Source organism: Mercenaria mercenaria, chromosome 3, assembly GCF_021730395.1.
Source record: "Mercenaria mercenaria strain notata chromosome 3, MADL_Memer_1, whole genome shotgun sequence".
In the NCBI taxonomy this organism is placed as follows: domain Eukaryota; kingdom Metazoa; phylum Mollusca; class Bivalvia; order Venerida; family Veneridae; genus Mercenaria; species Mercenaria mercenaria.
Genome location: NC_069363.1, coordinates 19,824,333 through 19,838,020, shown reverse-complemented (window position 1 = coordinate 19,838,020; position 13,688 = coordinate 19,824,333). Strand labels below are relative to the sequence as shown.

Below are 13,688 nucleotides of genomic sequence, written 5' to 3'. Positions count from 1 at the left end.
TCAGCAAATGATTTTATTTTGATGTATTCAAGTAAATGAAACTGTAGTACTTTAACAAAATTTTTAGTTATGAGGCAGTAAATCTATGACCAATGTATAGATAGTCAACTGCACACGTCAAGGAATTAAAGTATAAAATACTGCACAATCATATACATATAGCCATTCTCAATCTACTGTTGCTGAAATATTTGCTGAAAGAACCATTCCTATCTTAGTAAGAAAGATCTGGAGAATGGAAATATTCAATTGTTTTCTGTATGTGACTATAACAATGGATCAGACTTACCTACAGGAACCAGAAATGTGTCTCCTGTCTCTACCAACACTGTAGTGTTGTGTATTTTTACCAATACTTTCCCATGCTCTATGAAGAAAACCTGAAGAAAAGGAATCACAAACTACATTCTAATATAATTTGTGTGACAATAATTTTTGTAGTTCTGCCCACATGACACGGCAAACTTGGTGGAAGAATGCCCATGAGTACAACTGTGTAATTATTCTTTCATGTACAAGCCACTACCCAAGTAGGGTGGCATTCTTTAAGCAGATTAAAACAGAACCATTAAGTGATTTTTACAAAGCAAAGAAAGATCTTTTTGATGGACAGTATAGACAGTATTGTACAAAAAGTCCAAATGTGGTTTATACATGTATAAATGCACAAAAAGTAACATTCAATTTTGAACTTACATTTTTACTATAGGTTGCTTTAAAAGTAAAAGGTTTGCTTTCCATGAGAACCAGAAAACCAAACAATTTCAGGATATCCTTCTTTAAGCATCTAAATAGAACAGCCAAAGAGACTCCCCTAATACCCATGTGCAATTGTAATTCACCACCAGATAAAAATACAGTTTCAGGATTTGATATGAAATATTTTAAAATCCAGTGAAGAATAATAGTCATGTCAATTCAGTTTTGATCTTACCGTCAGAAAAATGTTATTCTTTTTGAAATTTTGGTGTCCAATTTAGACAGTTTTTTATCAATGCCGTTTTGTTTGTATTTTTTTGTGAATGATGTTAGATTGTGCATGCAATCTTGTGGAAAGGGCCGTCCTTGATATTATTACACCAATTTTGTTTATACCAAAATAAATGCTTTTCTTTCCATACAAAAATAATCCTGGGGATAACCCTGAAATGTATAGTGTATATAAATATTGAAATATGAACTTACAATATAATCTGCTGTGACAAGTTGTTCAGGTTTCTCAGCATTTGGCTTTATACACAATGTTCCAGCTGACATACATGGATGACTCAGCTGTTGTGTGATGAGGTAAGGATCTTCTTTCTTTGGTGTTTCATGTTTTGGACCAACAGGTTTGAATGCATCTCTTTTTCCTATACAGTCTAGAAAACAAAATACATCAAGGTTAGCCAACTTTTTAACCAAAATCCTTCTTTTCCACATAATTTCAGTAATGCTAGACACATCAGTTAATGTTAAATATGATTTTTTTACTAGCACTAATGTCTTCCTGAAGACAACTTTTGAACATGAAATTTAACTAAAATGACTTTGAACAATACTTGACAACCATCAGGAAGTTACTACAACAAACAGATCGGTAACTTGAAATTCTTGATATGCAGCTGGTTGTAGTAGCATTAAATATATTTACATCATGTCCACTACCAGATTTATATCTAGCTTTTTTTTTGTCTGCAATTGTACTTCTTTTTATTAAGTTCACTTCTGTTATCATATAAATATCAGATAAACTAAAAGTAGTGGCTATCTAAATTATTCAACTTTTTAAAAGAAAGTGTTATATTCTGTTTATATTTGATATTAAAAACTCTGTCCCAATGATTTTCTCAAACTTTTCAGTGTTTCTTAAAAGCACATTTTTGTCTATCATATATATGTATTTGAAAGCGAGACACACCTATTCCATCCTCTGCCTGGGTGTTCTGGTTGTAGATAGTTATCTCAGGGTCAGAGTTTTCCTCAAGATCTATACCTTTAGGTAATTCTGTGTGGATTGATAACTTTCTGTATGGCTTGTCTCTTCCTGCTTGAGATGCTTTCCTTACTGTAATTAACAACATTATCACTGATGCTCTTGTAGCAATATCTTGACAAAGCTATGAAAACATTTGCATCAATTTTCGCTATATGAAAATGTGTCTTAAAACTGCAAAAACATTTCATTTCAAGGTTTTGACCCAAACAATTATTTTGTGGTGCATGAATTGTTTTATTCTACATTTTAAAGGTAAAAGGGTAGGGATGTATTCTTTTGTGGAATTAATATTAGAAAAACTTTGCAACTGCTATTTATAAAAAGTCTAAAACAGACAGTACTAAGGATTGCAGCAGGTTGAAATAGGCAAATATTATCTGATATAAAAGATAATTAAAGTAATCATAACCCTTATCCATGCAGTCTGATCAAGGTCTGCATTGTTTGTCATTCAGTCAGTATCTTTTTGGTAAGCACCCCTTTTCACAGTTAATGGTACTGTCCGAATTGAAAGATTAACAAGTTCATTAAAGAAATTCAGCAGGGTAAGGGTTAAGTCTTCTTTATGCCAAAGCACTTCAGTATGTCTGACTTACTCTGATATTTCAGCATTCTCTTCTTTCTCTTTTCCTCTTCCATTTTATTCCATTTAACTTCAAGTGATGGTTTCACACCAATAATGGCTGGGCCTGGATATACAGGTATCAAATAAGATTTCATGGTATGATTAAATTTTCTTTTATCTCTTCCTGAATTCTGTTCTCAATTTAAGTAATGGACTTGCACGACAAGCATTTACATCATTCAAGGACGTTGTAACTTTGCAATAATAAATAAATTTATTAAATCTTTTAATTTTTTTGTCAGGTTTAGCTGCACACCGACACAATTACATGTACAGATCATATGGAGACTGTCCTGCTTCTAATAGCTGACTAAGACCCCTGGTGTCCCTCGGCATATTATTTCATTACAAGGAAACACAATGTAGAACCAGCAGCTTAAGGTAAGCAAGCTGGATGTCTTTTGCATGAGATGATTCTAACATCCCAAGCAAGGTTTCAAACCAACAATGCTGAGGAGTAAGTGACTCATAGTAAATTACCTTTACCACTATCCTACAGAGGACTCTCTCTTAAATTTTAGGTTGTAAAATATAAATAATGTCCTGACAGATACCTCAAGAAATATTGATATAAGGCACACTGTATTGAGAAGATGTGTTTTTCAACATACAAATTGCAAATTACCAGATCGTCTTCTGTAGTCAAAGACAACTTGTTCATTTTTATACCATGCAATAGGCTTCAATCTGGTTCTCTGAGACCTTCTCAAACCTTCCTCTGGAGGCGATGGCTTTACTGAAACAATAATAAAATTTCTAAAAATTCTTTTTTAACCATATGACATATTGGAAATACCGGAGGGATCTCTTTACCTCCTGCCTTGAAAAAAATTAACTGAACCTAAATTTTTCTTCTGTTCAAAATATAATGTATACAAATAGTTTATATCAAGTTGATAACACAGATGCAGCTAGGTGCAATGTATAACTCTTACTTTTTTTAAATTAGTATGACCACAGTAACAGGATATCAAAAGTTCCATTGAACAATATTTCACCCATATCTTTAGCAAAGACACAAGTAAGCTCAATGTTAATATTGAATTCCTTGTACATGGCAGTTTGTTTGACAATGGTTAACAATATTTCAGTTATTTAACAGCAGTCAGTTAACCTAACCAGTGTAGCTGAATCCTACACCATTACCTAACTTACAACGCTTAGATTCATAGTCTTGAATTACCAAGACATGTTGCATAAGATAAAGAATATTTAATTTTGAACAATAAAATCATACTTGCATGAGATTGTTTTAATTATTCCTTAGCTAAATTGAAGTAACTACTTACTAAGTCTGTCTTCTATAACACTTTCTTCACACTGTCCAGGATGAGGCGTCGCTGTATGTGTTGTCTCACAAATATGTACAGGTGTGGAGTTAGGATCTGGGAGAGGGGTGGCATTAACTGAAACATAAATGTTAGTTGTAACAAGCTTTCTAGGACGATTTGTTTCATTCTTTTCTTAAAACATTCAGCATTTTAGTTTTGTTATCAGCTAATAAGTAACTTATAATATATATATATATAAAAAATAATATGGTTCCCGAATTTCTGACCGTTGTAAACAAGTTCTCCTCAGAACTGGCTACTGCATTTTATAAAAAGGAGGTGGAGAGCTACTATTTTATAGCTCTGTTAGTCTGTAGTGCTACATTATGAGGTCAAGTTTTATTTCATTTTTTAAAAAATCCTGAGATAGATAAAATGTAACCTGATGCTCCAAAGCTATGTCTAAACTTGTTGATACGAGATGGGGAATTTCCATCGTCAGGTGTTCCTACACTGACATTATGTTCTATGTTCTCTTCAGGACAGATGGTCACTCTTCTACCTTTACTCTTCCTAGCAGCACCTGGACGTGATATACAAGGTGTAAGTCCTCCAGCTGGCTCCATCTGCACACTTGGCTCCCCTAAAAATACAGACTTGTTTAACCTTTACCCCTCTAAATTTCTATAATGGACTGGTCTATCATTCAATTTGGGCAATATCATTTATTATTCAAAGGGGTGTTCACTGAAAATTTACTGACTGAATAGAGAACAGTGCAGATCAACACGGATGTGCAGGCTGATTTTCGTCTGCACTGGTCGCAAAGGCAGAACCACTTGCCACCAGCAGGCCAAAGATTAACATGCTTTTAATATAAATATCAGCAGTACTTTCAAACTAATCTGTGACTTTATATATATTTTTACATGCAAAACTGAGTAACTACATAAAAACTTCTGTTTCTAGAAATATAAGTTTCTGTGTCACTGCTTCAGTGAAACTGGTAAATTCTACTTGAATAATATCACTTACGTATTAATTACTAAATAATATGTTACATACCAACGTAACCAGAACCAATGTCTTCCAGTACTTCAGATCTTCTTGAAACTCTAAATGATACACCACTTCCAAACTGAACAGGAACTGTAAAACAGACGCAATAATTGACAAGATCTGTCTAATCTACTGAAACCATTCCATATACATGTAATACTAGCTTATATGACACGTATGCTGTAACAAATTTTCTACCTTGAACAAGGGGTATAATTCAGTAAACTGTACATGGAACATTGCTCAGAATGGTAATTTCATTAAAAGTGGTGTAATTTAATGGGAAAAAAACCCAGCTAGAGTTATGTAACTTGTCCTGTAGGTCACCTAATGATGACAAAGACAAGTTTGAAGTTTAAAAGCATTTGGCAAAGAAGTTTTTGAGAAACTGGCTTCCATTAAAAACTAATTTTGACAAAATAAAAAGAGTATTAAATGTAACTTGTCCTATGATGTCAACTCATGACACGAAAAACATGTATTAAGTTTGAAAGAATATGACTAGGTAATTTTTGAGAAACCTGCTTACATGCAAAACTTTTGCTATGTGGACACTGATGAAAGGGTGACAACAAAATTTTTACTCTTTGAAATTCTTCAAAGAGTAAAGCTCAAGCTTATTTGGTACTATATGTTTCAATTTATTACCACTTTTTAGGAAAACATTCTTTAAATGGTCAATAGAAATTATGGAGCACTTAGGACCTTGTAATTCTACTAAGATTATCAACATGTTCATTTCAGAATTGCTGATTTATGATTGTTTCAGAAACAAGAGGACCATCATGGTCCTGAATCGCTCACCTGTCCCCACATGACCCAGTTTTGAACTGAGTATGACGTCGTTTTTTCTATTATTTGACACAGTGACCTAGTTTTTAAGCTCATGTGACCCAGTTTTGATCTTGACCTAGATATCATCAAGATAAAAAATTCTGACCAATTTTCATGAAGATCCATTGAAAAATATGGCCTCTAGAGAGGTCACAAGGTTTTTTTATTATTTCACCTAATGACCTAGTTTTTGAAGGCACGTGATCCAGTTTCGAACTTGACCTAGATATCATCAAGGCGCAAATTCTCACCAATCTCATAAAAATTATGGCCTCTAGAGAGGTCACAAGGTTTTTCTATTATTTGACCTAATGACCTTGTTTTAGAAGGCACGTGACCCAGTTTTGAAACTGACCTAGATATCATCAAGGTGAACATTCTCACCAATTTTCATGCAGATCTCATGAAAAGTATGGCCTCTAGAGAGGTCACAAGGTTTATCTATTTTTAGACATACTGACCTAGTTTTTGACCACATGTGACCCACTTTCGAACTTGACCTAGATATCATCAAGATGAACATTCTGACCAATTTTCATGAAGATCCATTGAAAAATATGGCCTCTAGAGAGGTCACAAGGTTTTTCTATTTTTAGACCTACTGACCTAGTTTTTGACCGCATGTGACCCACTTTCAAACTTGACCTAGATAACATCAAAGTGAACATTCAGACCAATTTTCATGAAGATCCATTGAAAAATATGGCCTCTAGAGAGGTCACAAGGTTTTTCTACTTTTAGACCTACTGACCTAGTTTTAGACCGCACGTAGCCGTTTTGAACTTGACCTAGATATCATCAAGGTGAACATTCTGACCAATTTTCATGAAGATCCATTGAAAAATATGGCCTCTAGAGAGGTCACAAGGTTTTTCTATTTTTAGACCTACTGACCTAGTTTTCGACCGCACATGACCTAGTTTCAAACTTGACATAGATATCATCAAGATGAACATTCGGACCAACTTTCATAAAGATCCCATGAAAAATGTGACCTCTAGAGGATGCACACACGCACGGATGGACAGACGCCAAGCGCATGTGACCTACTTTCGAACTTGACCTAGACATTATCAAGGTGAACATTCAGACCAACTTTCATGAAGATCTTTTGAAAAATATGGCCTCTAGAGAGGTCACAAGGTTTTTCTATTTTTAGACCTATTGACCTAGTCTTTAACCACACGTGACCCAGTTTTGAACTTGACCTAGATATCATCAAGGTGAACATTCTCACCAATTTTCATGAAGATCCGTTGAAAAATATGGCTTCTAGGGAGGTCACAAGGATTTTCTATTTTCAGACCTACTGACCTAGTTTTGGACCGCACGCGACCCAGTTTCAAACTTGATCTAGATATCATCAAGATGAACATTCTGACCAATTTTCATGAAGATCCATTGAAAATATGGCCCCTAGGGAGGTCACAAGGTTTTTCTATTTTTAGACCTGCTGACCTAGTTTTGGACTGCATGTGACCCAGTTTCGAACCTGACCTAGATATCATCAAGATGAACATTCTGACCAACTTTCATAAAGATCCCATGAAAAATGTGACCTCTAGAGTGGTCACAAGCAAAAGTTTACGGACGCACGGACGGACGCCACATGATCACAAAAGCTCACCTTGTCACTTTGTGACTGGTGAGCTAAAAAATGGACTACAGATCAATTACTTTGAACTTCAAAATATCAAACGCTCTGTCAACTACCAACTTAAAATATTCTGAGTGTAAAAAAAGCACATATATGCATTAAGCCACCAATGTCTGTGTTTATGTCTTTCTGATCATTTAGTAAATAATATTTCATAAGGTTTGAAGCATCATAAACAGCTAATCAAGTGTGTTTTTCACACTGTTTAACTAAGTTACAGGAGAAACAAAATCATTAAGCATGATGTAATTACCTATTGATGATACACACGCAACTGGAATATACTTTGTGGATAGATTAAGAATCTAAGCGCATATATTGAGGAATGTGTATCTTTGATCCACACATGTTTTGATACCTATTACCATTTCATATTTTAATTGCAAATTCTACAAAAAAATGTTTCATGTATTTAGACAAAAACACTGTGAAACAAAAATCTTATCTAGCTGAGTAACAAACCTGACAATCTAGATTCTGCTTTTGGTGTTCTCTTCCCTGATTCATCTAATGGAAGTTCTGAACTAATGTTATCATCCTCATCCTGAATTCCATCACCATTATCAGATGATGAAGCACTTATTTTTTCCTTTGAAGTTTTCCCTTTTCCTTTTGACTTCCTATTTGATTTTGAATTTTTTGCTTTCTTTGCCTTTGATTCTGTTTCTAACTCCTCTTCTGAGGACGATTTCCGCTTAAATGTTTGACCATTCTTTTCTCTTAAATTTTCACCATCTGTCAATGATATTCTTTTCAGTTTCTTGGTAGATTTTTTCCTTTCATGAACAGGTGAATTTTCATCAGTGTCATCAGTTTCATGGTTATTATTATTGTCATCATCATTTAAACCTATATCATCAGGATTTTCCCTTGCTCTTCTCTTTAACGTTGACATTTTTAATTTTGACATACGTGATTCTATTTCTTCTTTAAACTCAACATTATCAGTATTGTTTTCTGAGGAATTCCTCTTTTTATTTGTTTTCCTAGAATTCTTTTTAGGCTTATGTTTTCCACCAACTTTTTCTTTATCACTATCTGTTTCATCAGTATTTACACATGATGTCACTGTATTTGATTCTTTTGTCTCTCTGTCAATATTTTCAGTTTTATTAGAAGCATTCTTTGTGGATTTTCTCACCTGATTTTTACCATTTCTTTTTACCGCAGTGTTTTTCTCCACAACAGAAGATTTATCACTTTTGTTAAAACCTTTTCTTTTCCCCTTCTTCACATTAGTTTCAACAGTTTTATCCTCAGCATTCAGAGTTTGAACACTTTCATTTACATCATCACCATCATCATAAGCATTGATGTCTTCACCCAAATGAGATATTTCAGCACTAGTGTTAACATTTGAATGTTCTTCCAAATCATCATTTAACGGTTTCTTATTCTGCTTCTTTTTCTTCAAACTGACACCTGATCCATTCACTTCTTTTAATTCATGCGTAGTTTTTCGCCTATTTTTATTGCTACGTTTTGTTTTTTGAACTTTGACTTCACTTTTTGACCCCTTTTTCAAATTATTCATTTCTGTTTGTTTTCCACTGTCACTCTGACTTTCTGTGTCCGATTTTTGTGTCTGATTTCTGGTTTTATCTTTAGAAGACTTTTTTCTACCAATCTGAGATGTGCCTTTTTGTTTTCCATAATCAAGTATCATAATATCATCATCATCATCATTATCATCATCATTATCTGCAACTTGAGGTCCCCATGGAAGAGCAGACCTAGATGCTAAACACAGAAAATCACTGACATCTCCAGTAACAATGGCAGTGTCTGTTAACTTCTTATTAACATCAGTGTTATCTTTTTCAGTATTGTCTTGACTTGGTAAGGGTTGGAACTGACCTTTTACCTTTTTAGATGCTAGTGAAACCTTTGTATTAAGAAGTTCTGCATTTGCTTTCTCTACTCTGAAAAATATAAAAGTAGCCATACAATAACAAGAACAACTAGAGATGCTTTTGAGAAAAGCGCATGTCTCCCACAACTGCCTAATCATCTAAATAGTAAGTCTGTCTTTATATACTGTTTACTTAATCCACATGTGCATGCGCTTTCTTGACACCAAAAGGACGCCTATACTACTAGTAGTATAGGCGCCGGTTTGAAGGCAAAACTGCGCAAGAAATCTGAGTGTTTTTGGTAATTCAAGGGCCATAATTCTGAAGTGCCTAGGCCGATTTGGCTAGTTATCGAAACTGGCCGAGCACTTATTGGCAGACACATTTTGTTGAAGTTTGGTGCAGATCGGATGAGAAATGTTCGACATAAGAGTGCGGACAAGCTTTGTGACAGACACATACACAGACATGAGTAAATCAATATGTCTCCCACACCACTGTGTAGTGGGAGAAATAATTATAAGACCTGTCCAAGGACAGCAATACTTGATTATTCTACAGCCTTGTCAGGTGAATGAGAATGAAAGTCAAAAATGGGCATAATTTCAGATCATCACAGCAAACAAATGGGTGAAGCTTTAATTTAGCTCTCATTAAAGGGTACTGAGATAATGATCAACATACAAAAACTTAACTAATAAGAGCTGCATGTAAGACAGTCAATGCTTGAAAATTTAAATTGCTGTCCAAGAAGCAGGAATATTACCCTTAATGTGAAAAAATCTATAGAGTTTCTATCCAGTACCTGCATTAGTTTTGGAGATAGTAAGTTGGGGCATAATTTGGCCAAATACATGTCAGAGTTATGGGACTTGATGCTATCACCTAGTTTTATAATCCCGAAGCCACATGTGAAGTTTCAATTCCATATCTATATTTTTCATTAGTTTCGGAGATAGTAACTTGCATGCAAAACTTTAATCACAGACAGGATTTTTCTAAGTCCAAAAGGGGGCATAATTTGGCCAAAATACATGTCAGAGTTATGGGACTTGATCCAGTGAGGTAGATAATTGACAGAGAAAGGAAACAAGGGGGCCATGATGGCCCTGTATCGCTCACCTGAGTACCATTGCTCAAAATGATATGATCAAGTTTTGACATAGAACACATAGGCATACACATTAAATATCATCAGGATAAACATTTTCTTTTAACAGTCCCTTTTGACCTAGTCAAGGCCAATTTCCATACCAAGTTTGAGGGTCCTAGGCTCAAATGCTGCATTTTTGTACTAACATGACTATTCCTTACCCGGGAAGACTTAAATAACATTTAAAACCAATCTCATTAGATGCTGCTGATATATATTCATTTACATAAAATAAAGGGAGGTAATTTGTCATAAATTAAGTCAAAAGTTATCTACCCTGATTGTCCGAGTCCATCTGATGGCAAAAATGACATTTCAAATCAGTATCTTCATTGGTTACTGAGATACACCCATTTTAATTTGAAACAAGAGCCATGTTAGACATGGCCAATCCCCCCACCGGGTATATTATAATTGAAGGCTAAAGTTCCTGGCAAGTTAGTGTCTGAAAGTATTAATTTTGGGGAAAGCTTTGAAGAACCATTTAGTTGTGGTCCGCATCAAGGGTTTTAAAGATGTGAAAGAAAGAATAAGTCAGTGGTGAGGTGGTTTACTGCTAAATTTTATTAATTTTCATGGACAGTATAGCTATGATGTTTTCCTATATGGCTACTGTAAAAAGAAGGAAGGAAAGCTAACAGGGAACACGAGTGCCAGAATGTCACAATATATGCCCGTCACAGCAAATTTCTTTAGTCTAGCAGCTGTATTTGCAAATGGAATTTTAATTTTGTGGTTGTTTAGTAATCATTGTAAGTCTTTTGTTTTTCTAAGTCCACAAAAAACTCCTTACCAGGTAGATATCTTAAAATACACATAAAATTGGAAAGTAACATCCATGTTGTACCACAGAAAAGTGGTCTTGTTTTTTCCCTACGGTCAATTATAAAAGTTATTTATAGTAACAACTAAGGGGAGTTAATCTTAAAAAAAAAAAAAAAAAAAAAAAAAAATTGCAAGTCCACAAAAAAATCTTTACCTGGTAGAGATTGGTCAAAATACACCTCAAAATTGGATGTAGCATGCATGTTGTACTACAGAAAAGTTGTCTCGATTTTTCCCTACGACTAGTAATGAAAAAGTTACAATAAAAGCTATTTAAAGTAACAACAAAGGGAGGTAATTCTAAAGAAGGGAACTGCGCATGACACTTCGTCTCATGATGGTGTATAATTGTGCCAAGTTACATCAAAATCCCTCCATGCATGAAGAAGAAATGCTTCGGACAATGTCATTCTTGTATCTGACCTTTGGCCTCTCAGTGTGACCTTGACCTTAGACCTAGGGACCTGGCTCTTGCGCATGACATTCTGTCTCGTGGTGGTGAACATTTGTGCCAAGTTATATCAAAATCCCTCTATGCATGAAGAAGAAATGCTCCGGACAATTTTTTTCAAGAAAATAAGATAAAGGGGAATAACTCAAAAAATAGGCAAGGTAGAGTTATTGTTCTTGCACACTGCACTTCCTCCCAATGTGTTCTATCAGTGTATGAAGTTTGAAGAAAATCCCTCCAGTACTTTTGGAGTTATGCTCCGGACAAAATCTTTTAAGAAAATAAGATAAAGGGGAATAACTCAAAAAATAGGAAAGGTAGAGTTATTGTTCTTGCACACTGCACTTCCTCCCAATGTGTTCTATCAGTGTATGAAGTCTGAAGAAAATCCCTCCAGTACTTTTGGAGTTATGCTCCGGACAAATTTTTTTAAGAAAATAAGATAAAGGGGAATAACTCAAAAAATTGGCAAGGTAGAGTTATTGTTCTTGCACACTGCACTTCCTCCCAATGTGTTCTATCAGTGTATGAAGTTTGAAGAAAATCCCTCCAGTACTTTTGGAGTTATGCTCCGGACAAAGATCTTTGCGGACGCACGAACGCACGCACGCACGGAGAGCATTTCTAATATCCCCTTCGCCTTTGGCGGGGGGATAAACAAAGGGATGTAATTTGACATAAAATCAGTCCATAGCTACCTACCCTGATTGCCTCAGTCCAACTAAAGACAATAATGAAATTTCAAATGAGTTCTGTAAATATTTACCGAGATAAATCCATTTTTATTAAAATCAGGGGAGGTAATCATGCATTGGTATATGCATGTAGAAGATACAAAGTACAAGCCTATACAACAATATATTAGTAAAGTATTCATATCGATAAATGTTCAATCAAGAGTTATCTAATATGACTATTTCTTACCACAGAAGACATAAATTTATAACGTTTCAAACCAATCTCATTAGAAGCTGCTAAGGTGTATTCATTTAGATAAAAAATAAAGGGAGGTAATTTGTCATAAATTCAGTGATTGTCCAAGTCCACCTGTTGACATAAATGAAATTTCAGATCAATATCTTCATTAGTTACGGAGATATACCCATTTTAATTTGAAATAAAGGGAGGTAATTTGACATAATATCAGTCCATAGTTATCTACCCTGATTGTCTCATCCAACTAATGACAATAATGAAATTTCAAATAAGTCCTATAAGTACTTACTGATATAAATCCAGTTTGATTACAGTAAGGGGAGGTAATCAGATATAAAACAAGCAAATTCGATGAATTGGAATCCCCCGCCGAAAGGGTCAGAGTTGAGGAACGGCAAAAAAATATATCCAGCAAAAGTTAAGAATGTTACCAAGAAGCAAATAATTTCATTAGTCAAAATCAAATTAAAAGAAAATGAATGGTTTGTTTGGGTGGGGCTGGGGGGGGGGGGGGGGGGTGAGGACACAACAGTTTACATGTTGATTATAAATATTGATAGAAAATGAAAAATGAAAAAAAAAAAAAAAAAAAAAAAAAAAAAAATGGTGGGGGGGGGGGACCAAGGTAAGGTGGTGACCAGGTGTAGGTACACAACATCACATGTTTATAATAAATGTTCATGGAAAAGAATGAAAGAAGTTTAATGAAATTCTTCCAATTGGTTGGTTTGTTATGTACAGATCTGTGGATTTTTAAACAATTAAAGGGCAATAACTATATGGAAAATTGACCAATCGAAAAAAACCTTGAAGGGCATCGTCGCAGTATCTTGGTTCATGTCTGTTTCAAGTTTGATGAAATTCTACCTGCTAGTTACTGAGAAATGGCTGCAGACGGACATTTTTCATTAAATCAAGGGCAATAACTCTGACGGAAATTGACCTATCAAAAAAAAAACTTGACGGGCATCAGCACAGTATCTTGGTTCATGTCTACTTCAAATTTGATGAAATTCTACCTGTTAGTTACTGAGAAATAGCTGCAG

At 34.7% G+C, this 13,688-nt stretch overlaps 1 protein-coding gene across 2 annotated transcripts in view; it reads right to left on the bottom strand.

Moving 5' to 3' along the window:
- LOC123525323 (putative uncharacterized protein DDB_G0282133) overlaps nucleotides 1-13,688 on the bottom strand; it is a 42,496-nt gene that overhangs the window by 1,029 nt on the left and 27,779 nt on the right. For both annotated transcript variants that reach the window (XM_045304286.2, XM_045304285.2), the window contains exons 11-19: nucleotides 7,887-9,346; nucleotides 4,940-5,023; nucleotides 4,317-4,517; nucleotides 3,893-4,009; nucleotides 3,229-3,339; nucleotides 2,575-2,667; nucleotides 1,901-2,047; nucleotides 1,186-1,361; nucleotides 290-380 (exon numbers count right to left, since the gene is read on the bottom strand). In XM_045304286.2, coding sequence (XP_045160221.2) covers nucleotides 290-380; nucleotides 1,186-1,361; nucleotides 1,901-2,047; nucleotides 2,575-2,667; nucleotides 3,229-3,339; nucleotides 3,893-4,009; nucleotides 4,317-4,517; nucleotides 4,940-5,023; nucleotides 7,887-9,346 — 2,480 coding nt within the window. The remainder of the gene's footprint in view (nucleotides 1-289; nucleotides 381-1,185; nucleotides 1,362-1,900; nucleotides 2,048-2,574; nucleotides 2,668-3,228; nucleotides 3,340-3,892; nucleotides 4,010-4,316; nucleotides 4,518-4,939; nucleotides 5,024-7,886; nucleotides 9,347-13,688) is intronic.